Here is a 27,094-nt window from a genome sequence, read left to right on the forward strand (position 1 = left end):
GAAAGCTCTAGGAGGCTCCCACATCTAGATATGCTGAAGGGGTTGAAACAAGGAGGAATGCTGTGTCAGGGCTGATCCCAGGAACCACCATCCTTCATGAAGTGGGATAAGGCATTTCTACCAGCCCTGAAACATTTCACACTCAGAAACATCTGCACACTGCTGATCCCATGTGGCAAAGGTCACTCATGGGTCCTACCAAAACTGTTGAGCATCATGGCTGTAAATCCCATGATTCTTACAGCTAGTGAGCTTCCAAGGGCTCTGAAAATCTGCTTTTTTTCTTGCAGACGTCTGCCAAGGTTCATACCACTTACCCTCAGTGCAACTTGCAGTCTGTGTGTATGGCTATACCTAAGCGAAAAGCAATGGTTCCTGTTCAGAAGAAAATCTTCTTCTGTTGTCTTCTTTTGGACTCCAAGTGGTCAAATCACATCAGCTGAAATAATCATCCTTTTTTTTAAAATAACGTTTGTTATTATGTGCCAAGTGAAATACATGCCTTTATAAGAGATTACAAGTTTCTAAAGGAGAATGTAATTTGCGTGGTCCTCCACCAGATGTCCCAACTGCAAACCCTGCCGATCACGTTTATTTGCACACCCAGTGGTTTTCTAACAAGGTGAGACAGAAGCAGGGAGCAGTGCCAAGAGTGGTACCTGCAGTGCAGCTGCTCTAGGGAGGCAGACAGGGACTGAAGGAAGAAGAAGAAGGCATGGAGTCTGTCCTGCCCGTCTGATACTATTTTCCTATGCTGCCCTTACTGCCTGAATGCTGCACATTGGTGATTTTTATAGTTATTAGTGGGAAAAATATCAAAGTGGCTTGAAAAATAATGTGTCCGGAAAGCTCGTTACTCTTCAGCAGAGTGATGCTGTGTCTGGGGTTTATCTGGGTCTGAGGAACCTGCAGAACTGGTATCTTCATATAAACTTCAGGTTCATCTGTAACACAAGGAGCAGTGCAGGTACGTTAGGGCTTTTAAAATGGCCTCTAATAGGCAACTGAAGGAGTAGCAAGGAAGAAATGACCGTGGCTATGAGCAGTGGGAATCAACAGGTGTGAGTGTTGTGTGCTTTCTTGCAGCCACCGTATCCTCTATCTGTAATAACAGATAGCCACAGCCCTCGACATGGGCTCTCCTGCCTTTGAACATATGAAGATGCTGAGTTACTTGCTGTCACTGTTGACTCTGGTATGCCCTTCTGCTGCTGCTTATTTGGATGAGCCTAGCCTGGGTAGTAGTTTGTTGCCTCACTATGAACATGACCGCGCTGATGCTGTTGGCTCTTCACAAAATAAGAGGCTGCAGGTTTTCACGGTGGACTACAACAACGTGCAGATTCCATATGAAGTCACTCTTTGGATACTCCTTGCCTCTCTTGCAAAAATAGGTAAGTGGAAATGGTATTTTGGATCCTCCTTTATTGGTAAGAATTTAAAAACATATCATGTAACCAAGTATCTTGCATATGCTTTTGTGCCAGGGCCTGTTTTTCTGTCTTATCCTGGAAAGAACAGGTCATTATTATGACAACGACAAACTTTCACCTCTTAATGCTTCCAAATTGTTGAAATAAGTATATGACTTCTAACTCCCATTTCCCTTGGGCTGTCTATGCTAATGAGTAGCAATGGATGTCCTCCTCACAGTGCTGTCCATCCTTTGTTCTAATATTTAAATATCTTGTGATGAATATTAAATATCACAAGACTATGCAATCTGACACAGCTGCAGAAATCAGGAAAACAGCTGACTGAAACTTCAGCTGTACTTACTTTGGGAAGGAGGAAAGTAAGAACCCTTCTGTCATGTGAAAAATAGGAAGCAATTTCCTATAAACCTTTGTTTTAAATGTTCGTTGTTTAAAGTTGCTCAGAAAGTAACATCAGAGGAGAGAGGTGAAGCCTGAATGGATATTGGTCATAAGAAAAGCAGCATAAATGCCTGTAGAATATACTCCAATACATCTAGCTTCTCCTGGGACTCAGTGTACATATCTGAAAGAAGAAAGACAACTCTTGGAGAAATAGGGATTGTAATTAATACAGAAAAAAATGCTCACCCGGTGTCTTATGCATCTATATGACTGGAATTAAGTTGATTTTGGCTTTTTGGAACTAATGCAGCAATATGAAATAAATGAAGATGACTGCAATAGTGAAGAGCTACACATAAGTGATTTCCCTACTCTTTTGAAGTTCAGTGTGATTTTCAGGCACTCCTATAGAATGGGCAGAAGAATGGGAAGAATCCCTTTGTTTGATAAAACTGATAGAAATCTTGAACATGATGTAAAAATGAAATTAAAATTAATTAAATTTATTTTTAATCAAAATAATTAAAATGAGATAGTAGTGTTATGCTCATAGCATACTTTTTGATAAAGTTAAGTGCGTTTCCCAAATAAATAATATTAAATTTCAGAAAATATGTTTTTGTTTCCTTTACTTTTGAACATGAATAATTCACACATCACAAAAATGCAAACTTGTCATTGGCTGCTGAAGTTATGAGATAAAATTTCATCTTGCTTTGACAGACCCTTGGATTGCACGCAGAAGCATAGAATGGCTGAGGTTGGAAGGTACCTCAGGAGGCCATCTGGTCCAAGCACCATTCAACAGGGATACCTAGAGCTAGATGACCATTTATGACTGTCTTTGTCTCATTCTCATTCATGTAAACTCTGAACAACTCCTTACATTTTGAGATAAGGCATCTCTTATTCACAATATGACTAATTATACAATCCCTAATACAGCAACTGGATGAGGCATTATTAGATGCTACCTTAGTGTTGGTACCAACATTCATGTCAAATGAGAAGAATTACATAAACCCACAGTAGCAAGGCATCAAGGTAGGTTGGAAGAGATTCATACCCATAACATTTATAAGTTAAATGTAACCCTTTCTCTCTAAAATGTCCTGGCTGCATCTATATTTTAAAGTGAAGGCACACTGTGGCAGCAAGCTGTATCCAACTATTCATACAGCATCAATGTAGATGAGCTCTTTCTGAACTTCTGCCCATGTCCAACAGCCTTTTCCCAGGCAGCGTCCAGGTAGCCTATGGGTCAGGGTCTGTTCTTGCAGGCAAAACTTGTTTGCTTTCTGGGGCAGAGAAGAGCATCTGGCTGTCTGGATGTAAGCTGAAACTTTCAGACGGGAAAACTATTTGGACTGCTTCATTTGGTAGTGTAGACTGAACCTTTATTTTTAGCAAGGAAAAAACCTTCCCAGGATCCATTGTTTTCTATTATTTGATGTCAGTAGTTCTTTCAACTCAGCTGAAACCACTGTTGTTTTTTTGTGTTTTTTTTTTCCCCACTAAACTAGCTCATAAAGTTCTTTACAGAGCGCTGTTTACCTTATGTAGAAACTAGAATTCCCAGAAAAGCAAGGTTAGTCAGCTTGTACAAAGCATTATGTGGCCATACCTTGATTCCTGGTGATAACCGAGCTGCTTTGTATTTTGTGGTGTTCATGAGTATTAACTTGCTCAGCCTGTGGGTCATCTGGAGTCTGGGAAATTATTCAAGTGCTTCTGGAAGTGGAAGGAGATGGGCAGACCTTAGCATCTGAGCTGCTTGCTCTCTGCTCCCTTGGGTTCGTGGTCAGCCCAAACCCAGGATTGTTTCATTTTGAAGGGAATGGTTCTACTTGTGCATTTACTTTTGTAATACTAAAACCAGAACCTGACAATATGAAGACTAAGTGTTTGAAGGCAGGTGAAACACATCTGACTTCAGGCTAATTTAAATGTTTTATTAAAGGTTTCCATCTCTATCACCGATTACCAAGACTCATGCCTGAAAGCTGCATCCTGATTGCCATTGGAGCACTAGTTGGAGCGATCATCTTTGGTACTGACCACAAATCCCCACCAGTGATGAACACAAGTATTTACTTCTTGTATCTCCTTCCACCCATTGTGCTGGAAGAGGGTTATTTCATGCCAACTCGTCCATTCTTTGAAAACCTTGGGTCCATCTTGTGGTGGTCTGTGCTAGGATCTCTGCTGAACTCATTTGGGATTGGCCTCTCCCTCTATGGCATCTGCCAGATTGAAGTCTTTGGTCTGACTGACCTGAACCTGCTGCAGAACCTGCTCTTTGGCAGCATGATCTCAGCTGTGGATCCTGTGGCAGCTCTGGCAGTTTTTGAAGAAGCTTCTGTTAATGAGCAGCTTCACATGATGATTTTTGGAGAATCATTGCTAAATGATGGCATAACTGTGGTGAGTTTCTTTCCATTCTTCATCTGCTTCTCTTAGGGCTCTTATTGCTTGTAGGGTTATTGGATGCAGAGCACGGGCAACTTTGTGGAGATCTCTGATACAGTACAATATGCATATTCTACTGGCAACTCACAATTAATTTTGATGTATGTAAAAACTACATCTTATATTAATTATTTCATAAACATTTTGTTTTCAAGCCACTGGAAGAGATATTGCTTCTAGTTAGACATTAAGAAAACACACCCTACTCTTGCATTCACTAAAGTGAAAAGATAAGTGAAAGCAGATTTTGCTGATAGGAACACACTCAGTGTTGTGCAAGCAAATAAACAGAAAACTGTACTCCTTAAGGACTGAGTGCAGCAGGGATAGCAATGCAGGAGACCCTCCTGCGTCTTATGCCTTAGAGAGCACTCAGCAAAAAAATGGACAGTCTCTGGTAGCCTTGATCCCTTCCAGGAAATTCTCCAGAGACCTTAGACAGGAATTTCAGAAACCCATGAATGACTTTGCTAAACTGTTTCTATTGATAAAATAATTGTCATCAGATAAGTACTCACCTTTCTTGAAAATCTTGTTCCAAGTACTCAAAACAATGCTTTGCTTTTCATTTTTAAAAAAGAGTGTTTTTTTGTGATTTCTTTTTGACAGAGATCCTTTCTCTATTACTTTCCCCATTTTCCCTCTGCTTTTACTGAAGCGTGGAGCAACTTGAAATTCTAGCTGTGGACTAGTAGAATCCACATGTTTTTCAAACAAGACATTTTGAGCAGGAAATTAATTAGACAAAGATCAACAGGACTGTTCATGTGCTGAAAGTTAAGTACAGGTTAAGGAGTTTTGCTAGATATGATCTTTACAGAATTTAAATCACAGGAATCTAAAACACATAAAAAGTATTGAGATACTGTTATACATTGGGTACAGCAGAACCTGGACTTGTAAAAGCTGTACGGAGTTCACTGCTCAAAGGCTTCATGGGAGAAATACAGCTCATGAGTAATGTTTAATGGAAAAAGAATGAAATAATTTATTGCAGCCATAGCCCAGTGATCATAAATCGTTCACCTTGGTGAATCAGAGATATAAGGCAAAAGTAGAATTAAGGGACAAGGGTTATTTAACCTTGCATATATACTGCTTATGCGTTATAGCTGTAACTAACAATGCACAGTGCGTCTATCACTGCCACCTGTCTTTTGATTCCTTCCAGTGTAGACTTCAGAAAGTAGTATCTGTTCTTCATTCTGGAATAACTTGTTTGGTCTGTTGTCTGCCTGACTCTCTACCCTGTCTTTCCTTTGTTCCCATCTGTGTTTATCGTGTGAGTCTAACTCATGATGTGAGAATTTATGTGAACTTTCAGTCAGGATCCTGTTACAGTCTAAATCTATAGTGTTAGAAGGTCTTAAAAAACAGAGGTGTTTAGGTATTCTTGTACAATACAAGGTGTGTTAGCAAAAGAAACAAAAGGGAGGTCTCTCTACATGACTGTGAGGTCCCTTTGCCCCATGCACCTCCTCACTAAATCTCTTAAAGCAGCTACATCACAATCCATTTCTTGACTTCTCTGTTACATTTCTGTATCAGTCACCTCTCAAGACATTTTCTGGGCGTTCACATTTGCAAAATCTCTACCAGGCCATATGCAAGAGAAGTCTAGACTATTTATCCTGTTGATGGAGCCCAAATAGATTGTTTTTTCCTCTTACTATTTTTTTATTACTTACTATTTTGAAATCTTTAAAACTGTTCTTACCTTACCATTTCCTCCTTGTTTCTCTCTTACCAGCTTTATTTGACTTAACTCAATGTGTCTAAAAGGCAGTACCACCTAGATACAATAAATATATATTTTTTCTGTTATTAAAATACAAATATCCCTTGGTTCTGTCTAGCCTCTTATCAGCTATTTTCTCACTGGCAGGATAAGCAGGTATGATTTTTGCTGAACTATTATACCTGAGGCAGCAATAGCTTTCCCTCTCCCATACTGAGTTTAATACCTTAGTACACAAAATTCCTAAACCGCGGAGTTAGAACAGTGATTGAAGAGACTGGAACAAAATAATAACTGTATCTTTTGATGCATATAACTGTGATAATTGTACCCTTTGAACTCATTTATATCCTTTCCCATTCTCTTCACTAGAGTTGTGTGTCAATGGAATAAGAAGGCACTAGGTCCTGCTAATCGTTTCTTTTCCCAGTATCTTCTCAGCAGACTTTTAGTAACAGAATAGTGTAAGCAACAACAGGATTCGTCCCACTGTGAGAGTTTCAAAGCCCTGAATGAAACAATGATGTTGGTAAATACAGCTCAAATGTCATTCAAGCTTGAACGAGTGAAGGACCCTGATTTTGCTGCAAAGGGTTTCAAGTTTCTGTAACTCAACTCCTGCACATGCCCAGTCCATTTCATCTTGACAGGAGCTGAGCACATGTGCATCAGAAAACTTGATATTTCCCCTGTCCACTTCATTTATGATTTCAGAAACCCTGAGAACACCTGTGTACCATGCCATACTGAAAATGAAGCTGCAGAGACCATTTTCTCTAATGGTGTCCTCTCTTTGTGTGCAGTCACAGAGCTGTTAAAAAAATCTCAAGCATGATGGAGATCCAATAAAAATAATCTCTCTGTTTGAATGAATTTGAGTTTACCTCTCTGATGTCTCTAGGAAAGCTTTGACTATTAGATGTGTGGATGTTAGGGAGGGGAATGGAGATACTCCACCTGTCGCTGAAGCTGACACATTGTGTTTAAAATAAATTAAAATTCATGTGATATAGAATAGGAAAGAAAGTGTTTTCAAGGCTGCATATGTTAGTAGTTAAGGAAGTCACCTGAAAATCTTTGCTTCCAGAGCTCCTGATGTGAGCACTGTGTGCAATGTTCGAGTCATGTCGACCGCTGAAGCAGCAGCTGGAGCAGAGAATCCAGCCCCAGGAGACATGCATGAAAATGTAATGCTTGCTCTTCTTCCCTGGCTCTATCAGTCATTTAGTGGTACACTGCTACATGGTAGTGTCCCCTCCAAAAAACTCAAAGCATGACATTCACAAAGTTCTTAAGTGAGGACAACTATCAATCCATGCCTTCTCTGTGAACGAGCCAAGGCATCCTGAGCTGTTCCAAGCTTTTCTGCCATATAAAGAAATATGGTATTTCTTCTGCTAGTAGAAACACCCCAAGTTGTTTGTCAAACAACTTTTATATGGAGGTTTACTTCTGTGATGCCCAAAGTAAATTGTTGTACAGAACAGTTTATTCTCACAAAGCACACTACCAGGAGGAAAAAAAAAAAAAAAAAAAGGAAATAATGTCACATTTCAATAATTTTCACTTTTATGCTGATTCACTTATACGGATCCATTAGAAGGCAGAAAAGGAGGGACAAACTTACAAAGTCATTTGGTGATGATAATTTACATTATTCAAAAGACTACACAGGTCAGTACCTTGGTATCACTTATAAAGAATTTCAAGTCTTAAGAAGAGGTTGAAATCAGCAAGAAAGGGGAACAGAAAGAGAATAGACTTTGTAATCAGACATTGCATGATAAGTACAGGATATTTTACTTGCTGTGGGACACAAACCCTCTTTTTTTTACATATCACTGAAGAGACTACTTTCATGCATAGTCAAAAGGAAAAATGAGGCTCAGTACTTTGGAATGCTCTCATGAAATATTTTTTGTGCTTTGTCTGTCCCCCAGAAATATTATCAGTGAGACTCCTGGAGAACAGCCTGTTTGACAGCTCAAGGTCATACACTCCCAGCTGCAATTTAAGATTGGTTAGTAGCTGGGGAATAATTACTATCCTAATGAGTTTGATTCTTCTATCTGAAAATATCTGCTTTAATCTTCTTAATAGTCTCCTGAAATTAACTGTATGAAGAAGAAAGAACAAAGAAGAACAGATTAGATCAATGACTTTCCTCTATTTTGATGGAACTAATGCTTTAGTACAACAGCTACAGCAGACCGGAGTCTTTAGTTGTTCCCCAAATCCTCTTGAAAACTGAAAGATGACTCCCATATACTAGACATTCCCTGTAGACAGATCTGACAGGACTTAATGGTAGCTAACTGTCAGCAGCTTCTAAGAGCTTTTTTATTACTAACCCATTCTTTCAATTAGTTTTTAAAAGATGGATGAAATCAGAACATAATTGAGATTTTTCAACGTGAACTTCTGCAGAAGAGAGTTATTAATAATATGAGCATGGTAAACTTATCTGATCTAAACTACGTAAATGGAATTATCTTTTATTTCCTACTTGAGGTTGTGAAGAAGGTAAGTGGCATTAAATACAAAACGTGAGACTAGAGAGACTGTGAACTTCCCCTTCCCACACAACATTAACAGAAAACATGCAGGGATCAGTGTGGGTGGGGCAACTGAGTGTAGCTCTGAAAGAGAGTATTAGAAGTGAGGTTTAAAGTGGGACCAGTGCCTATTTCAGTCAGACTGGGAAAGTGTCTTTTGGGTATTTCTTTGTGTAAATGCAGTTGTGACAGCCATTTTCTCTGGATTATTCAGTGTCAATCAGCATAGACTATAATTATTATATTAAGAAGGCAATTCATTAAAACTTTGATTAACTAAGTGTTCTACTTTAACACCAATAACAGAACTGTAATAACTGTACTTATCTAGCTAGAAGCAATCTGAATCTGAGGTTGCCATTTACTTCCCTTCCCTTCCCTTCCCTTCCCTTCCCTCTTCCCTTCCCTTCCCTTCCCTTCCCTTCCCTTCCCTTCCCTTCCCTTCCCTTCCCTTCCCTTCCCTTCCTTCCCTTCCCTTCCCTTCCCTTCCCTTCCCTTCCCTTCCCTTCCCTTCCCTTCCCATTGGAGATGTGATGTTATACGATTTTTATGCATCAAGCACTACTGAAGGACATTTGATATTTCAGAGTCCACCCAATGAAGTGCATTCAATTTACAGATCATACAGACCAGCTAAACAGGATTTATGTAAGAAGTACATTTTGGAGTTTCTGTCCTGCCCTATCATGAGTCAGAAAGAGAATGTGAGAGTGCACGTGGGCTTGGTAAGGTACCCAGCTGGGCTTTGAACTTCTGATACAAAAACTAAAAAAGCATGAGTATTTTTCAGCTACATTAATTACATTTGATCCCTGAGAGTTTTACTTTTTACATAACCATCAAACTACTCTCCGTTTTTTTTTTTTGCCATTTTCAGAACACTTGGAAAGCACCTAATTTGGGATGTGTTATGAGCCATCTGAGATTTCAATATTACTTTGCTGATTTGCCTAAAGCAATATCTGACACACATATGTACATAGATATATGTATCAAACGAGTAAGTCTGCAAGCTTCTGAAAGATGCCTGGCAGCTGTCTCCTCATTTTGCACATAGGTGTTATACAACATCTTCATCGCCTTCACCCAGATGCACAAGTATGAAGAGATTGAATCCATTGATATCCTCGCTGGCTTTGCTCGCTTCTTCGTTGTGGGACTGGGTGGCATGCTGTTCGGCATTGTCTTCGGGTTTGTTTCAGCCCTCATGACTCGATTCACCCACAATGTCTCTGCTATCGAACCCCTGCTGGTCTTCATGTTCAGCTACCTGTCATACTTGTGTGCTGAAATCCTTTACATCTCAGGCATCTTGGCGTGAGTATTCCTTATGCCTTCCCAGATGCTCTCTTGGGGAAGGGGGCAGTGTTTCATGGAGGTGGTTTACTTGAGATTGAGGTTGTACTAATATCAACATTTTCAGCCTGTGGCCTACAAATTGTCAGTAAACAGCTTCTAAGTGGTCTGTAAGTGCAGTGATAATTAGGAGAAGCAAGCCTACACTCAATGTAGGCAGAGATGTACTACTGAGGAATAGATATCTGTGCTGACAATTTTTTTTTATTTTTGCCCACTGGAAAAAAAATCTTGCAAACTGTGAGTATGATGTCTGCTGTTGCCACCAGTTGACAGTTTTTTGTTCCTCAGAGCATGAGGGAACAGTCTACCTCTGGTAGAACCAGTTCAGTGAGAGAATGGATTGATAATAGACTTGTGTATGTCTAATGCTTAGCCTTTACTACTAAGCATTCAACACTGGATAAGAATAGAGATGAAAAGTAATGAGTGGAAACTTAAAAACTTAGGAATGTCAGGGTTATTGCTCTTGCGTATAGTTGTGAAAATCATTTCTGACATGATTTATTGGAATTACACTAGGTTTGAGTAGCATTACTGGAAGAAGAGAAAGGAATAGGGGGTAAAGGTGAGAGACATTAGGGTAAGACTGCTGGTAAGGAGATTCAAAGGATTCTGCACCTAACAACTCTTCAGAAGAGGGAAATGTAAAGAACAGGTCACTTGGCAAGGTGGCAAAACCTGTAGCTAGTGGTGTGAGATGCTATGGAGCTCACTGATCAGCTAGTGGGTGGCTTTGAGCTCATGTGCCAGTAGAGTCTTTGTGGATTTTGGTGCTCTTGGAGGACAGGAATCTCCAGAAAAATGCTTCCTGTTGGAGGCAATCCAGTTGACAAAGGTAATAAATAAAATTATGTGACTGTTGAGGTATTTACATCTGCTCATTTCTACCTGTCAAACTCAGGTTTGGTTAGCTTCAGAGAAAGACTGGCTTTGTGCTAACTCTGGAAAGCCAGATTAGAATATTATCCATATTAAACAACTATTTAGATAGGAGGTGAGTTTCTCTGAGCTATGAGACAAAGGAATTGAGTCATGGCCTCTGTTTTGTGTCTCCAACATCTTTGCTCTTAGGTATCTGAGATACTTAACCCTAACCCTAATCCGAAAGTTAGGGGGGTGAACAGGATGAGACCTACTGCACAGTGAGCACTAATACCACATGGGCTCTTTCCTACCTGCACTGCCCAGAATACTGCTTCCTTGCCTACCCATTACACTATACTACACAGCTCTATATTCTCTTACTTCTGATTTTCATTAGGACACTGAAATTGTTAGTAATAAAAAATGTTAATATAATTGGGATTTATTATTCTTACTGCTTCATTAAGGAAATTATTGCTTGTTTTGGGGATGGGAACTTATTGTCACCCTTCTAAATTATTGAGGAATTCATTCATTTCTCACTTGTATCATGAAAGTTGATTATGCATGTGTCTCTGAAAGTCAACAGTATTAAAATTTAATGCCTAATGGCATTGCCTTAGAATGTCCTTGGACCTGCCCAGTTCTACCAGAATACCCTTGAGATTTCTTCAACAGAAATTAAAAGAACAGAAGCTAGATAAAGGCTTATTTAATGAGCAGTCAATATTCTCCAAATTTACAAGTTTGGAAAAATATCATCACAAGGAGCCCCCAAAGACTAAATAATATCAACAGGAATTAGATAGATGATGGAATATATTATTAGCCTTGCACTAAATCTATCTAATTATCTACAGCTGTAGAAAATTAAGGAGATAAGAGTAAATTGTTCAGTAGTCCTGCTTGAAGACTACTGCTCAACATGAATATGACAAGTGTCTGTGTTGGGTCATGGCTGATACCTCTGAAGCTGGCTCTAGCTTGAGTAACAAGGACTAAAGAGGTGGAAAAAAATTCCTTTCCTTCCTTAGGAGCATTTCCCACACCCTGGTTAACTAAAAGGAACGAAGGACGTATCTATAAGGTAATTAAATTTTCCCCTGCTGTGCAGCAGTGGACTTCTATGGGAGGAGAATTTCTGAAGCTTGTCCTGGTCCTGCTGATTTGCCAACCAGCTGGCAAGGACTCACTGGAGTCTTTGACTCCTGCATAGAACTACAGCTGTGTTCTCCCACCAGCACCTCAAGGCAAAGATCAGTCACAGGCAGGTTATGTCCCTCTAATTAATACAGTCACAGCCTGGTACAAAATTGACTGCCCTTTGTTTGATACTCAAACATTTGATGCTTGGTGATTGTGCATTATGCATTCAGAATAAAAAGGACTTTGAACAGGAACGTGATATCCTCATTTCCCCTCAAGGGAAGCTGACTGATTTGCTTCCTTTTTCCTGTATACAAAATGGATTCATAAAGCTGAATGAAGTTCTTTTACTTAACTGACATAGCTAGCATTATTGAAGAAGTAAAATGCTACATTATACTAGGAAGGTTAAAATTTGATAATGAAGACTATAAATGCATTCTCAAGTTGCTATTAAATCAAAAACAAACAAACAAACAACAACAAAAGCAGTTTGTGGTTGATCTCTGATGTTTTACCTCCTACAGGATGACAGCATGTGCAGTGACTATGAAAAAATATGTGGAGGAGAATGTTTCCCAGAATTCCTACACGACAATAAAATACTTCATGAAGATGTTGAGCAGCGTCAGCGAGACCCTGATCTTTGTTTTCATGGGAGTGTCTACAGTGGGGAAAAATCATGAGTGGAACTGGGCTTTTATTTGCTTCACTCTGCTTTTCTGCCTCATTTGGCGGACACTGAGTAAGTCAGTTTTTGCAGACAACCTGGTCTGCATCTCTGAAAGAAATCTTTCGGTGCAAAGGTGTGTTTGAAAAGCTGGTGCAGACTGGTATAACCAGTTTAATAATGAATTTAGTAGGCACGCATTACAGACAACTTCATTTCACAAATCCACACATGCAGAAAAAGAAAGAAAAACATCAAACAAATCTTAATGTCAGTTTTCAAGCACAGACTATATGATTAGGTAAGAATAGAAAATATTTAGCAAAATTGAAACATTGCCATGATTATACCTATATAGAAGCAGACATCTTAGTTAACTATATGCCTGTGGATAAGTGGGCTTCACAGTATTTTCATCACATTGTGTAACTATTTAGCCAGCTGCCAACCAGCACCCCAGGTCCTTTTCTTCTAGGCAGATTTCCAGCTGCATTTCCTCAAGCTGATACTACTGCATAAGGTTGCAATCCACGCTATACTAATGATCTTCACAAGTCAGTTTGGACACTGAGGTTTTAAACCACTAGAAAGTAGTGCCTATGAAACTATTCAATTTCTGCACGCAGTATTTTCCTGTCCCTACAAAGGTCTCCTACTTCCTCGTCTATGCGACCATGATTCCTTGAGCATGGGCAGAGGATTTCCTAGAGGATGTTACAATAGCTGTGGGACACCATTTCTCATCTTCTCCTGATGACAAGGATGGGCCAGCAGAAACTTTGAAAAGTTGAGAAAGACAGAATAGGACGACAAGGAAGATGAACTGTGCTCTTTATAAAAGTACAGATTTAATGTATGGAGCTTTCCCTTGGCAAAGGTGAGGAGCCAACAGAAAGTATGTGCATAATAATTGGAGGACCAGTGGTTCAGAGAGACCAGTACATCTGATGTTTTAATACCTGTCTACTGCAGATCTTCTGATCTAGAAAAGGAGACAGACAAAGCATTGCTTATGCACTGGAGAAAGTGTTATAGGCCCTGATACTCATGGGAGACTTTAACTATGCCAGTATTTGTTAGAAGGGCGATATGGCTATCCAGGAGTTTTCTGAAAAATGTTGAAGAAAATTTCTTGATGCATTTGTCAATGAGACAACCATGAATCATGCTTTGTCTTTTCTTCAACTCGCATAGAAGGAAGGAACATCTGAAGATGTGAAGATCAAGGGCAGCTCTGACTGCAGTGACAATGAGACTGTGAAATATTAGATCCTGAGAAGTGCAAGCTAGTAGACAAACATCAGGATTACGGCCAACCGTATCCTGGGTTGCATCAAGATAAGTGTGACCAGCAGGTCAAAGGAGGTGATTCTGCCCCTCTACTCTGCTCTCATGAGATCCCACCTGAAGTACTATGTCCAGTTCTGGTCCTCCAACACAAGAAGGACATGAAGCTCTTGGAGTGGGTCCAGAGGAGGGCCACGAAGATGATCAGAAGGCTGGAGCATCTCCCCTACAGCAACAGGCCAAAAGACATGGGGCTTTCCAGATTGGAGAAGAGAAGGCTCTGGGAGGACTATATAGTGGCCTTGCAGTACCTGAAGGGGGCCTCCAGGAAGGCTGGAGAGGGAATTTTTGTGGGGAAATGTGGCAACAAGACAAGGGGGAATGACTTTAAACTGGAACAGAGTAGATTTAGACTAGATATTAGGAAGGAATTCTTTTCTGTGAGGGTGGTGAGACACTAGAAACTTTGGCCAAGGGAGGCTGTGAATGTGTTCAAGGCTAGACTGGATGTGGCTTTGAGCAACCTGGTCTAGTGGGAGGTGTCCCTGTCTATAGCATGGGGTTGGAACTAGATGATCTTAAGGGTCCCTTTCAACTTAGACTATTCTGTGATTCTATTATTCTGTGATTCTAGAGACATCCCTCAGGGCTCAGTGAAGGGATCAGCATAGCTTTCATTAATGACCTGGAGAGTGGAATGGAGTGTACACTCAGCAAGTTTGCAGCTGACAAGTTGAGGAGAGTAGTCAGTATAATGGATGGCAAGGCTAGTATTCAATGAGAACTGAACAGACTGGAAAAAAGTTCTGACGGAGAGCTCACAAAGCTCAGAAAAAGCAAATGTAGGGGTTGGCATGTTGGTTGCACTCACTCTATGTACTAACACAGGCTGGAATTAGCTTTGTAGAGAAGGACCTCCCTAGGTAGACAGCAGGCTGAACAAAAGTCAGAAGTGTGCCTTTTTGGTAAAGAGGATCAACTGCATCCTGCACTTCACTAGGAAGTGTGTAGCCAGTAGGTCCAAGGAAGAATTTCTTCCTCTCTTTTCAGCAACAGTAAGAGTATTAGCTGTGCCTGGAGTGCTGTGCTCAGTTTTGGACTTCCTGGTAAAAAGGTCATGGATGAAGTGCAGTAGAGGCTGCCAAAGTGGTGAACACTGGACATACAAGAAGAATCTGAGAGCTGGTTCTGTTCAGCCTGAAAAAGAGGTAGCTTGGAGTAGACCCTATTGATATCTACAAGTACTCAGTCAGAGGATAGAGAAATGATGAAGCCAGACTTCACAGAGGGGCATTCCAGTAGGATAAGAGACAACAGACACAAGCTGGAACACTAAATACTTTAAATTGAGAGTAGGAACTAATTTCTTAATGTATGAGTGCTCCATTATTATAAATGCAGCACAGCTCTCAGACCTTGAATGCATTCAAGACCAGATTGGAACTCTGAACAGCCTGATCTGATTAGATTTGCTTTGAGCAGGAGTTTGAACTAGATGACCTTCAAAGTTCCTTTCCAAGCTACAGTACTCTGAGTCTGGGACCAAGTAAGTGTTGGCACTGAGGATCTGACGTTCAGATGATATTTTGTAGAACTCTGAGGTGGTTCATTCCAAACTCAAATAGAATAATAAAGTAGGAAGAAATATTGGTTTGATCCTCAAAGTTGATAAAAGTTTCAAGATCTTTGAAATTCAAGACCTGGAGGAAGGTGATATGACTTGTGGGCTGACAGCAAAAAGGCAGTAATTATTAAATATTTTCTTGCTAATTTTGGGCAAAGCATAGTCTGTACGTTTTTAAAAGCTTAATTTTGGAGTCCATATAGAAATATTCTTCAGACAAAGACAGAAAAATTGCTTTTGTAATATAAAAGTCACTTTTCTGCCACATGTTCATTTATCTGTTGGACATCTAGGTGAGTGCTAGAGTTTTGTTGAGGAAGGCCAAAATATTTGTCTTGAACTTGCTTGCCAAAATGACTGCATCATTTTCTCTGTAGCTTGAATAAGGTAAAAAGAATTGGCCCAGAGGTGACACCTCACATAACACAGTTTCAGTGTGAGTAGCTGATGTCTAGCATAGTGTAGTAGGTTTGTCTGTCCAATATTCAACATTTATTTCTGCAGCGTAACAGTTTGCACAAAATCATAAGACATGTCTTACGATAAAGAAGATTAAGAGAAACTCAAGCAGTTCACTAAATGTACTCTATAAAGCAAAAACTGCAGTCCTTATACAGCCACAGACTGTCTGATTGACTTTATATTAACAAGGAAATGAAAGCAAAGTAATAAACAGAATTACAGAAACAATAAACTGGGGGATTCAAAATTAAAATGCTATTACTTTCTGCCTTTCAGTAAACCTGTCCACAGGACATGTTAATAAATAACTGTTCAAACACTGTGGGCAGATCATGTGCAGAAAGCAGGAAACATCGCAAGGGAAAGCACACGAAAAAATGTTTTCTAGTGGTTTACCTCTTTTTCACATCATTTCAGAGAACTGTGTAACATAAATATAGGAAGTAAATCTTTTCCCCTAATCTCACTTCAAAACCCATACGTACATTTAAAACTTGAAACAGTTAGTAAATATACTCTTTTTCTAAGATATTTTTTCACATAAGGCAGATACAGCAGTTGATCAAAGAGAACTTACAAGAACCAAAAATCAAAAGAAATGTCTGTCAACAGCATCCTGGGACAAGATGTCGTTTTGCTTTAAATATTGTCTTTTCCTGCTTGCCTAATAGTGATGCTTTTTTGTTAATTTGTTTGTTTTTGTTTTTGTTTGTTTTTTTGGTCTTTCTAGGTGTATTTGCCCTCTTCTACATTAGTAACAAGTTCCGAATGTACCCTTTCACCTTCAAAGATCAACTCATTATTTCCTACAGTGGTCTTCGAGGAGCCAGCAGCTTTTCTCTTGCATTCTTGCTTCCAGTGAAACTTTTCCCAAGAAAAAAATTGTTCATTACTGCTACACTTGTAGTTATATATTTCACCGTGTTTATTCAGGTAACTATTTCTTAATGAGTTGCTTTCACATATCTGAGGTGACTAGTTTATTCCACTTGGCTTACAGTGCCCTGCAAGGAGGAACTGGATCTTCTGGATGCCCCATGCTCTTTATTTACACATACAAAGATTTCATACACTTTAGAGTGCCCATGGAACTCTACAGACTTGTGGTTAGGCACTTAGATCCCATCAGAATGTTTCAAGAAACCAGTTTTGTTGTTCAATAAACCAGATTCTCTATTTGTGCAATAGGGAATTGAAAGCAGCTGCAAATGGTTTCGACATTAAAAAAAATAATAATTTTGAAAATATTGAAGTAAAAAGTTTCAGGATTGTAGGGACCTCAAAAAGACAATGTTTTCATTCAAGTGAAGTTTTTTTTTGTGAGAAATTTGACAAGGAGTCACTTACCTTACGTAGTTAAAATGCCTTGATAAATATGATATTGATTTTAAAAATAGCCATATATATATATATATAAGTTTTTGAGTTTTAATCCTCTTCTGGTTTAACCCCTAATTACTCTAAGAGAAAAATTTTCTGACAGATTAAAATAAAATCCATTTGCTTGTTTTCTCTCTCTCTCTCTCTCTTTTTTTTTTTTTTTGGAAAGTTTATTAACATTTTAACATTTCAACTCATTTTTTTCCAAATGCAGGGAATCACAATTGGACCATTGGTCAGATATCTGGATGTTAAAAAGACCAACAAAAAGGAGTCCATCAATGAAGAAATTCACATGCGAGTAAGTTTTTGATATCAGTTGCTGGTACCCTAAAAAGAAGAAAAGAAAGGGTGTTTTAACTCTGGATGCAGTTTAGAACATTTGGAGGAAATCCTAGGCATAATATTTAAAACATGATTTTTCATTTGAACCCATAATAACTGTCATATTTGTACCATAACAATCACAGCATAGTAGATCTCTTACATCTGGATATTGTGACTGTGGCAAGAAGGACACATAAAAGTAGAATTTATTAAATGCACTTATCATCCTTTCCAGCTAGATTTGTCAGATATCTTTGTTGTCATCTTTTGATTGATTATAAACACACTGACACCTTCAAAGTCTTTAATAAAATTTTACTGAACTGAAATGTGTCGAACCATTGGTCTGCAAATTTCACTCCAAATTATTCTGAATAATGGTCTTTCTCCCTTTGCTTTAGCTCTCAAGTTACCAATATACAAAATAACAAAAAACTACTCAAACCGATAGTAGCACTAAACAAAATATAAGTACATGCTTTCCTTTTCACAGTAGGGAATATGTCCAAAATTAACAAAAATGTTGTGCCTTAAACACATTCAAGGACACTGGCAAAATCAGAAAATCTCAACTGATTTCAAATTGAGGTGAACTTAATTCTTGCTATTTCAGCTTTTACACTTAACTTTGAACAAAACTAAGTTTTGTTTAAAAGCAAAATGTATGACTATATGTATTCAAGAATTGGCCATTTTCTATCTATTTATTTCTGTAATGCTGGAAACACAAACACAAAAAATTGATGTTTGAAAATTCTGATTGTAGTGATGCTGTTCTCATGACAATAGGCAACATCATCAGAGGATTTGCAATCTCTAGGTAAAAGTTATAGTGTAGAGTACCTGCCCCCATGCACGTGGAAGGATGTCACATAGGCTGAGAGGAGACTTGAGTGACAAACCCAATAATTTAGGTTTTGATCATAGTAGACAAAACAAAATGCTGCTTGGATGCTCAGTACTGTTTTCTACCGGGAACAGTCCTTTACATGGGTCTGTGTTTTGCTAGGTGATGGTAAGATGATGGTATATTGACAGAATTACCACTTCAATCAAAATATTGACACAGCAGCCAAGCACAGCACCTGTGACAGTGCATAATGGGATACTGGACTTGATTTTTAGATGTTTTCAGAATTAACTCAACCTCCCCATTTAAAAATCTCAAAATCTTGTCAACAGTTGCATATTTGTGGTGACACCATTTTTTCATAATGGCCACTTTTTTTTTTCTCTAGTTGATGGATCACTTGAAGGCTGGTATTGAAGATATATGTGGACATTGGAGTCATTACCAGCTGAGAGATAAGTAAGCATATCTTACTCAGACTGTTACAATAAAATAGCCTATCATCTGTGATGTAAAATAAAAAAAGTAAATAAAATAAGAGGTCCATCTTATGCCCCACAAGGTGAAAAATAGCATGAAAATATTTGAGATGTTCAGTATCTCTTTTTAAAGGTGAACTCCTGAATAACAAATATCTCTTGGGAGTGCAGTGCCTATATGCTGTCTGCTAAACTGCTTCTGCACAAACAGCGAGAAAATGAACCCTTCTTAAAGAAAAACACAGAAGATAAACTCATGTTGCAGGCATCAGCCTGTGTGTACGCTTTGGCATAAATCTTTGATCTGTCGCAGTGCTTCCTTAGGATTTAGATTGGATTTGGAATAGGGAGTGGTGTTTCACCGCCTCTCTCTTTAAGCCTCTTTGGTAAATATTATCCTTTGTAGGTGAAAACGAATTCAGTAATAGTTACCCATTTGTTCTTACAGATCTTTGTACTCAATCAGCTTTAAATACATAGAATGTAATATATATAACCCTGAAGGAAATAGTGGAATATAAGTATCTATTAGCACAAGTTGATAGTTTCAAGATAGTCTTTACTCAGAAACCTCAGAACCTTTGATAAGTCTTCTATGAGCAAGATAAGGTGATTTTTTTTGAAACTTTGTGGACCCAGGCATTGCTCAGAAGAGACCAACCCAACATTCTGAGCCGCCTTCTTCCCCAGGTGATTGCAGTGGTCATGCTGGCCAACACCTCAGCATGTGAATGGAGGTGTAGAGACATACTCACCTTCCTTTTTCTCAGAAGCCATGGGCTAAATGTTATCCTTTAGGCTTTGCTTAGACTTCTGTGCCTGAGTCCTTTGGCTTACTTTTCAGCACTGGAATCCCTTAATCCAGATTGGTGTCTGCTGGCACATGTGGCAGCACCCATTATTACGACTGGGTTTTTCCCTATGGGAGTGCAAAGAAGGCTAGTTTACATATAGTTCTTGTCCCATCAGGGTATGAGGATGCAGATAGGGCACATACCTGGACCTGGATGCCGAAATGTCTTTCTGGTTCTCAAAGCTATCCTCTGAGGCCACATCAATGCCTGTGCAGCCAATAGGCTGAACAAATCACTCCTGAAGCAGTAATTCCATTCAAATAACTGTATTTCCACATTCCAGTGAGAAAAAAGATTTATTTCCTCTAGAATGCATATCTCGGCAACTATGATAATTTTGTCCAATTTTTTTCGTAAATGTAATGTTTCAGTTCAGAAGCAGAATCAAATAGCACATTGTATGTGAAAACATTTAATGTAAGATAATCGTATTCACTAGATTTTTCTCTGTAGCTTTAAAGATGCCTAGCATATGTGTATCAGAATTAATTACTTAAGAGATAACACTCCAAGTAGCTCTCTGGTACACAGAAAAACATAAAGAGCTCCATTTCCAGTGGAAACTTTTATATACCTCTCTTTTATATTAAAGTATAAAGACCAGATTTTAAGAAAAGAAAACGTGCAAACTCCATTGCTTTTTCTTAGCATTGTGGAATGCATTACCTTGCTGTGATAATATGTTCCTTTGATAGAAAGCTGTAAGAGAATCTGCTGCTGTGCTGATAAACATCTGCCTGAAAGGACATACCTGTTCCAAAACACACACATACATTCACATTTAAATTATGCCAGACATTAGAGATATTTTTCAATCTGCAACATGCGTGTACATAGCACTTTGAGGTCCATTCAACTCCTCTGACATTCAGAATACAAAGAAATATATTTTCTCCGCTCTAATTGTCAGGATTCAAAATTATCAGCAGTATAATGGGCCCAAAATACTGTAACTACAGGGGCATTTGGAGCATTATTGGTGGCTGAATGAATAGGCCAGGATTACTGTAAGAGCAGCTGCTGCTGTTATGCTCTGTTAGAATACAGCGTTTGTACAAAAGCATGGAATCTGGCCACATTCTTTTCTTACAAATGTGGTAGGGTTACATGCAAACACATTCCCAGCATTTTTTTTTTGTTTGTTTTGTTTGTTTCTTTGATTGATTGTTTGTTTTGTTTTGATTGCAGCTTTACTCTTTCTTTTATCCAGTGGGTTTCATAATCTCTATGAACCAGCAAACCAAATTTGCCCCTAAAAGTCTTTGCTCACTTGTACTTCAGGAGTCCACAGGTGCCTCCAATTTGGATTCAGTTTCTACTGCCGATTTATATGTGTGCACATTTGAAAAAAACATCAGCTTATTTCCACAGAAATAGTAACAAAAAAAAAAAAAAAAAAAAAAAAAAAAAAAAATCCTTTTCCTACCCTTTATTTTGGCATCTCTTTTACAGGTTTAAGAAGTTTGACAATAAGTATTTGAAGAAAATCTTAATTCGGGAACATCAACCCAAATCCAGCATTGTGTCATTGTATAAAAAGATGGAAATAAAACTGGCCATCGAGATGGCTGAGAATGCCATGAAAATTTCAGAATCATCCACAGCTTCTTTACAGTGAGTATGGGATTCTTTATCCTTTGCAGACTAAGGACAGGATGGAAGGAGAGAAAAAAGAGGAACCACCCAAGAAATTTTATGATTTTAACAGAGAAGTAAGATAAAGACAGTAATGAGGAGAGAAGGTATTTTTTGGGCCAGCACTTTGGCACTCATCTTATTTGCACATTGATTCTTTGTTCATAGAGTGAAAATTAAGAATAATTACCTTTTTTTTGTTCTTTCCTTTCTATATTTTTCTTCAGTGATGGGCAGTTTGGAAGAGACATCACGAGTCAGGTGTGGAAGGGTTTTGCTCATCACTGCCAGCTGCTGAGAGAAGTGAAGGAGAGGATAGAGGAAAGGCCTTCATTCCACTATCTCAAACAGAAGAGAACAAATTTCCTTCTAGCATTTGCAGGTTTTTTTACTTCAGACTTCAGTCCCTCAAATTTTCTTATATTTTGGTACTTCTGTACCCAGCATTAGCCAGAACATGGTTGCAGAGAAGACAAGAAAATGGAAAGAAAAACAGGAGGGGACACAGAGAACGCTTTCTGAACCTTACTCTGGATTTTCAGCAGGGAAAATAAGGAATTTACCTCAGTAAGGTTTCCTCATTTTCTCAGTACACTAAATGAATACTAGTTCTCCCAAGGCATATGCCCTTTCATTCTGCAGCAGCCTTTGGCATGGCCCAGCATATCTTCTTTAGTGAATGCTCTTCTCACATCACCCCAAAAAGTTCAAGTAACAACTGGAATTTAAACTAAAATCTCTCTTAAAACTGACATAATCATGTCAAGATTCATCTACTTCCTTGAAACTGAAGTCAGGTTGCTGTGTAAGACCTAGCCCTTCTCTTTCTAAGTCATTCTTTGCCAAATGGATCATATTAAAAGAGATTGTGTGACCACCAGGCTCCTTTCTGTCTGCTGTATTCCCTTAACTGCTCTGAGTCTAGAGTAAATGTGCAAGATTGGTAGACTGTCTATGGTAAACAAACCATTTTCCTTTCTTTTCTTGACAGAAAGAGAAAATAAGACAAATTGCTTCAGATTAGTTCAGAAATTCTCTCCTGAGATAAGTATTCAGATCGAAAAATATTCTACAAGAAACAGCTGATATGATAGACTAAGATTTTGCCAGCTCTACTTCAATCCGCGATGTACAGTTTTTCCTACTGAGATAGCCTTTTTGAAAATAAAATGTCACCTTTAAAAAAGGTGTAGCTTTCCTGTAGCTTGGAAACTTTCTGGTCCTTGGGGCTACAAGAGTGTTTCAGGAAAATACAAGCTTTCCCTACTCTGTTCTTCAAAAGTTGTCTAGTGCCAAGCCCTGGAGGAGACAGGATACTGAGCTAATTGGATCTGTGGTCTGAGCCAATGCCGCAGTCCTTAAACCTCCGTTCTTTTGAGTAATTAAGTAAACTTGCCTATGACTAACATGTTTCTGAATGAAAGCATGTGTAAATAGTTTTATTAAATATTGTGTCTGTCCTTAGATGGGATACAAAAATCTGGCCATGAGCCAGTAGCAATTTGAAGCCAATTTCCACCTCATACCATATAAAGCAGTATTTGCAGTGCTACGGTAGTGAGAAAAATGATCAGCACTTCTGGCCACTTCTGTCATGTTAGAGACACATGGGGAAATACTCTATAACAATCAAGGCAGATGTCCAATGCTGTGGATTAGCTCTGTGCTCAGGTATTGAATTCAAGTGGGTGGGAGTCCTGGAGGTGAAGTTAGTATTCAATATGCACTAAGCATTTTCAGTGTGAACTGGAGAAATGGAAATAGAACATTATGTTATGATGGCTTGGAAAATATCAATCTTAGAAATAAGGATTTTAAAGGCAAAAACATAACCAAGCAAATACAATTAAAACTGTGTTTTTATGGTTGCATTCTGGGAAAATACTCCTTATAAATACCCATTAGAGAGATGTTTCATCTCTGACATTCTATTTTTTTAACTTCAAGAGATAGGCTATCAGCTTTCAAATGACTTAGGGCTGGTCACTTTTTCTCTAATGGCATGTGGACAAGTATGCAACTGGAAATGTAAAGAGGTAACCTGATGTCTTCTGCTGGAGTTCTGCTCATTATTTCCTGCTGTTTGTTCCCACCTTCAAGTTGCAAAGGCCTAGTGGAGACACTGGGTGAAATGAGGATCAGAAAGGTTATTCCCTATGACATCAACATCGTTTGTATCAGCTACGCTTATTCAATTTGCTGTACAAAAACAATCCAACGCTGTGTTCTAGAGAGCAGTATGAGTTAACAGGCTGATTGCCATTAGTCCCCAAGGGCTGTGCTCATGTTTGCTTTCACAGTTGTGCCCGAGCTTCTCAGTCCCTGTCTTGTCCAAAGTGACTGCAACTAGGGGCCGCTGAAAGACTAGTTTACTTGCTGTGGAAAGTAGCATACATGGGCTGTCCTACAGCCTGGAATATGCCAGACTCAATATGGGAGAAAGGTGCATTGAAATTGCTCACGTAAGCCTGGGAATTTGGAAACATATCTGGATCCTCTCAGTGTTATCCCTGAGAGCTGGAAGCAAGTAAAACCTATCCAAGCAACCAACTAACCAACAAATCAAACAAAAATGTTAGTTGGATTGAAATTAGGTGTCGGTGTTGGTCTGTTTTCCCTGCTGGTAAATATCTAGGTTTGTTGTTGCTGGTGCTGGGAATTGATCAGTGTCAATCATATATAATTTGGGATAGATTTCTTGAAGCTGAGATAAGATTTATGGTAGAATTCAGAAAAAGAGTACTTTTCTTTCCCTCTGTCTTTTTTATTATAGCACAAAATGTGGTAATCTTGTTAAACTAGCTATGATTGCAAAATTCAAACATTCAAGCAACATTCAGATGATTACAGCATATTCTTAATTAAGTTTCCATCTACCTTCCTTTGCTGTTAAAATTTATTACAGAGGGAGTAAAAATCAGGTAAAAATCAGTACTCTGTCAGTACTGTACATTGATAATAATCCATTCTTTAATTGCACAGTTTGCAGGCAGAACTTTAAGGACATCACTTAGTTGAGAATAAAAACATGATAAAAGTTTAAATAAGAGAAAAGAAGGAAAATGGAGAAAGGAAAAAAAAAACAGAAACAAAAAGATGAACTCAACTGATTCATCCTGGATAATGACTTTCTTTCTTCTTTTCTTTTATTTTCTTGGGAACCAAACACTGTCTCTCGCACAGACTGATTTAGTAAACCCAGTTAACGTTTCACAGCAGCTTTCATCTTTGTTTTGCTAGTGAAAAGGCCAGGCACTTACAAATGACTATGCACTTCTTGTCCCAGTTTGCTAAAAAATGCAAAGATTACTATCTTTTAGGTAGTTCTTTCATTTTAAATAGAGAAATAGGCACAACACCAAGGAAACCCTACATGTTCTGCTAGCCACAGAGCAGATCTCTCAGACTTTTTAGTTAAGATGTGCTTTATTTCTTAAGGAGGAGAAGAGGAGTTAAAGCCAGCAGGATAGCAAGGCCCAGACCTAATGAAGAACAGATTCAAACAGAGGAAGAAACTGAAATGCCTTCCTGTTGGCTGCTCAGTCCAACATATGGGTAGTTTCTGAACACCCGTGTGTATTGATAAAGCTCAGGAAAGAGTCAAGCCTGTTGTAATTCATTCAGCTTTGAATGATTTTGTGGCAACACTGCTCACTGAAAGGCTCTTCACAGTCTTAATGCTGAAAGCAGATCATGCTCCATTTGATGACAAGAGCATTTAATCGGCTTAATATTGTATTTAAACTTTTTTTATTTACAGGCACTGTAGGAACCGGCGTGATAACAAGCTCTCCCCTGGAGAAGTGGAGTCCATGAGGAATGTCCTGGCCCATAACCTGTACCAAGTGCGACAAAGGGTGTGTGAGCAATCTGCTATCATGCAGTATTTGCTGACTGAAGGCTTTTGTTTGCCCTCCCCACCTCATGGCAAGGGTGATGGTAGTGGTGGGACCAGCAGCAGCTGGGCAGAGAAGGCAAGGAGTCTTGCCTGATTGGAAAAATGGAAAGCGGGGTTTTCTACTAGCTCTGACAGCAGTGGGAAAAGCCAGGAATATCCAGGAGTGAGCTGTAGAGGTCAGGCTTCCCTCGCTGAACCTGCAACTCAGAAACAGCCTTTGAGGCTGACCTTCCAACCCTGGACCCAACCCCATGGGTCCTTGCAGGCACCCATGGCCTGTAGCCTGCTCCTGCTGAAGTCCACCCGTCCCTACAGCCACGTGTGCCACCTGCCTCACCCTGTAGTTTAGCCCGTGTATTTGAAGCAGCAGGCACAGGCATGTTTTATGTGTCGCACCAAAAAGGCATAGCACAGCCTCTCAGGGACCCAGCACTCCAGGTCTGGGGAGTTGGGCAGGTGCCTTGCATGTCAGGGCAGTAGATGGTCGCAGATGGCACTGGCAGCTGCTGAGGAACCCTGGGGTAGCAAGGCTTTTTTGGGGAACAGGATGGCAGGTCACCAGCAGCCATGAAACTGCAGTGCAGAGGTGGTAAACATCATGTAACTCAAAGTCAGTTGGGAGGCAGGCTGCTGCATCCTCCCTCTGTGTGGGAGTTGCAGTTTCCCCTCGCCAAAGGAGGAAAAAAGAAAAATTCCACATCCTCTGGAGCTTTGTCTGACAGGCTTTTGTTATTCCCCTCAAAAATAATACCTTAGTGGGGATTTGTTTTACAGAAATTTGTACAGATTCTGATGCAGCCCAAGACATCCTATCTACTTAATTCAATCTTGAACCCAGAATATGCAACTGTTCAACTGAGTGATCTCATGCAGTAAAGAGTTGGAGAGGATATATTACAGTAACCTTGAAATTATGCAGATAAACTAAGCTAACTCGCGTAACACACATTAGCTAGAAAACACTATGCCCTGCTATTTAAATATGTCACTATTAATATGATATTCATTCTCAATTTTGTTTGATTTGCCATGGCCAATTATCCTTATAATATTAATTTCTTATCTTTCCAGTAACAATTTGCATATATGGCTGCCTTCATTTAGATAGCTGAAATGAACTCTCTCTCTTCAAAATCAATTACAATAATGACCATTAGTGCCAGTCACTTCCTATGTGGCATTGAAAACTCTGTGCTTTGGAAATGAAAGATTGGAAGTAAAGTAATACTGCTTCTAATACTTCATTTTAAACTTTGAAGGCATGGGGATACGTTGCCCTGCCAGAGCAATTTCAGAAGGAACCAGCTCAAGTGAGATTTAGACTAGATTTTGCACTTAAGTTTCTCATCTTAAACTCCTCTGTTAAACTTTTTTTTTATTATTTTTTTAAGGCAGTGAATTATTATCTTTTCCTCTGTTTCACAAGATATTAGCAATAAATTAAGAAGCTTATCCTAAAAAAAAAAAAGTTCAGTGTTAGGGTAATATTGAGGTGTAATATTAAGGGATTAAGTTCCAAATATGGAAAGCAAACTGAGCTGTACATTGCTTTCAGGAGATACACTCTAAGCATTATCTTTACATCTCAACATATCTGCAACTTGCTCTGGCTCAGTAATATTAGTATCAAAGTTCAGAGATGTGTTAACAAGCTATCTGTTTCCTGAGACCTACCTC

The 27,094-nt window shown here is 39.0% G+C and overlaps 1 protein-coding gene across 1 annotated transcript in view; it reads left to right on the forward strand.

Moving 5' to 3' along the window:
• The first annotated feature begins 1,102 nt into the window (after positions 1-1,102).
• The window catches only part of SLC9A4 (solute carrier family 9 member A4), a 34,061-nt gene continuing 8,069 nt past the window's right edge, over positions 1,103-27,094 (forward strand). The window contains exons 1-9 of the mRNA XM_003203170.5: positions 1,103-1,394; positions 3,781-4,244; positions 9,640-9,899; positions 12,479-12,696; positions 16,725-16,927; positions 17,589-17,675; positions 18,940-19,010; positions 21,337-21,498; positions 25,280-25,376. Of these exons, the coding sequence (XP_003203218.2) occupies positions 1,133-1,394; positions 3,781-4,244; positions 9,640-9,899; positions 12,479-12,696; positions 16,725-16,927; positions 17,589-17,675; positions 18,940-19,010; positions 21,337-21,498; positions 25,280-25,376 (1,824 nt within the window). The 5' untranslated portion in view covers positions 1,103-1,132. The remainder of the gene's footprint in view (positions 1,395-3,780; positions 4,245-9,639; positions 9,900-12,478; positions 12,697-16,724; positions 16,928-17,588; positions 17,676-18,939; positions 19,011-21,336; positions 21,499-25,279; positions 25,377-27,094) is intronic.

Source organism: Meleagris gallopavo, chromosome 1 (genome assembly GCF_905368555.1).
Source record: "Meleagris gallopavo chromosome 1, MGAL_WU_HG_1.1, whole genome shotgun sequence".
Taxonomy (NCBI): Eukaryota; Metazoa; Chordata; class Aves; order Galliformes; family Phasianidae; genus Meleagris; species Meleagris gallopavo.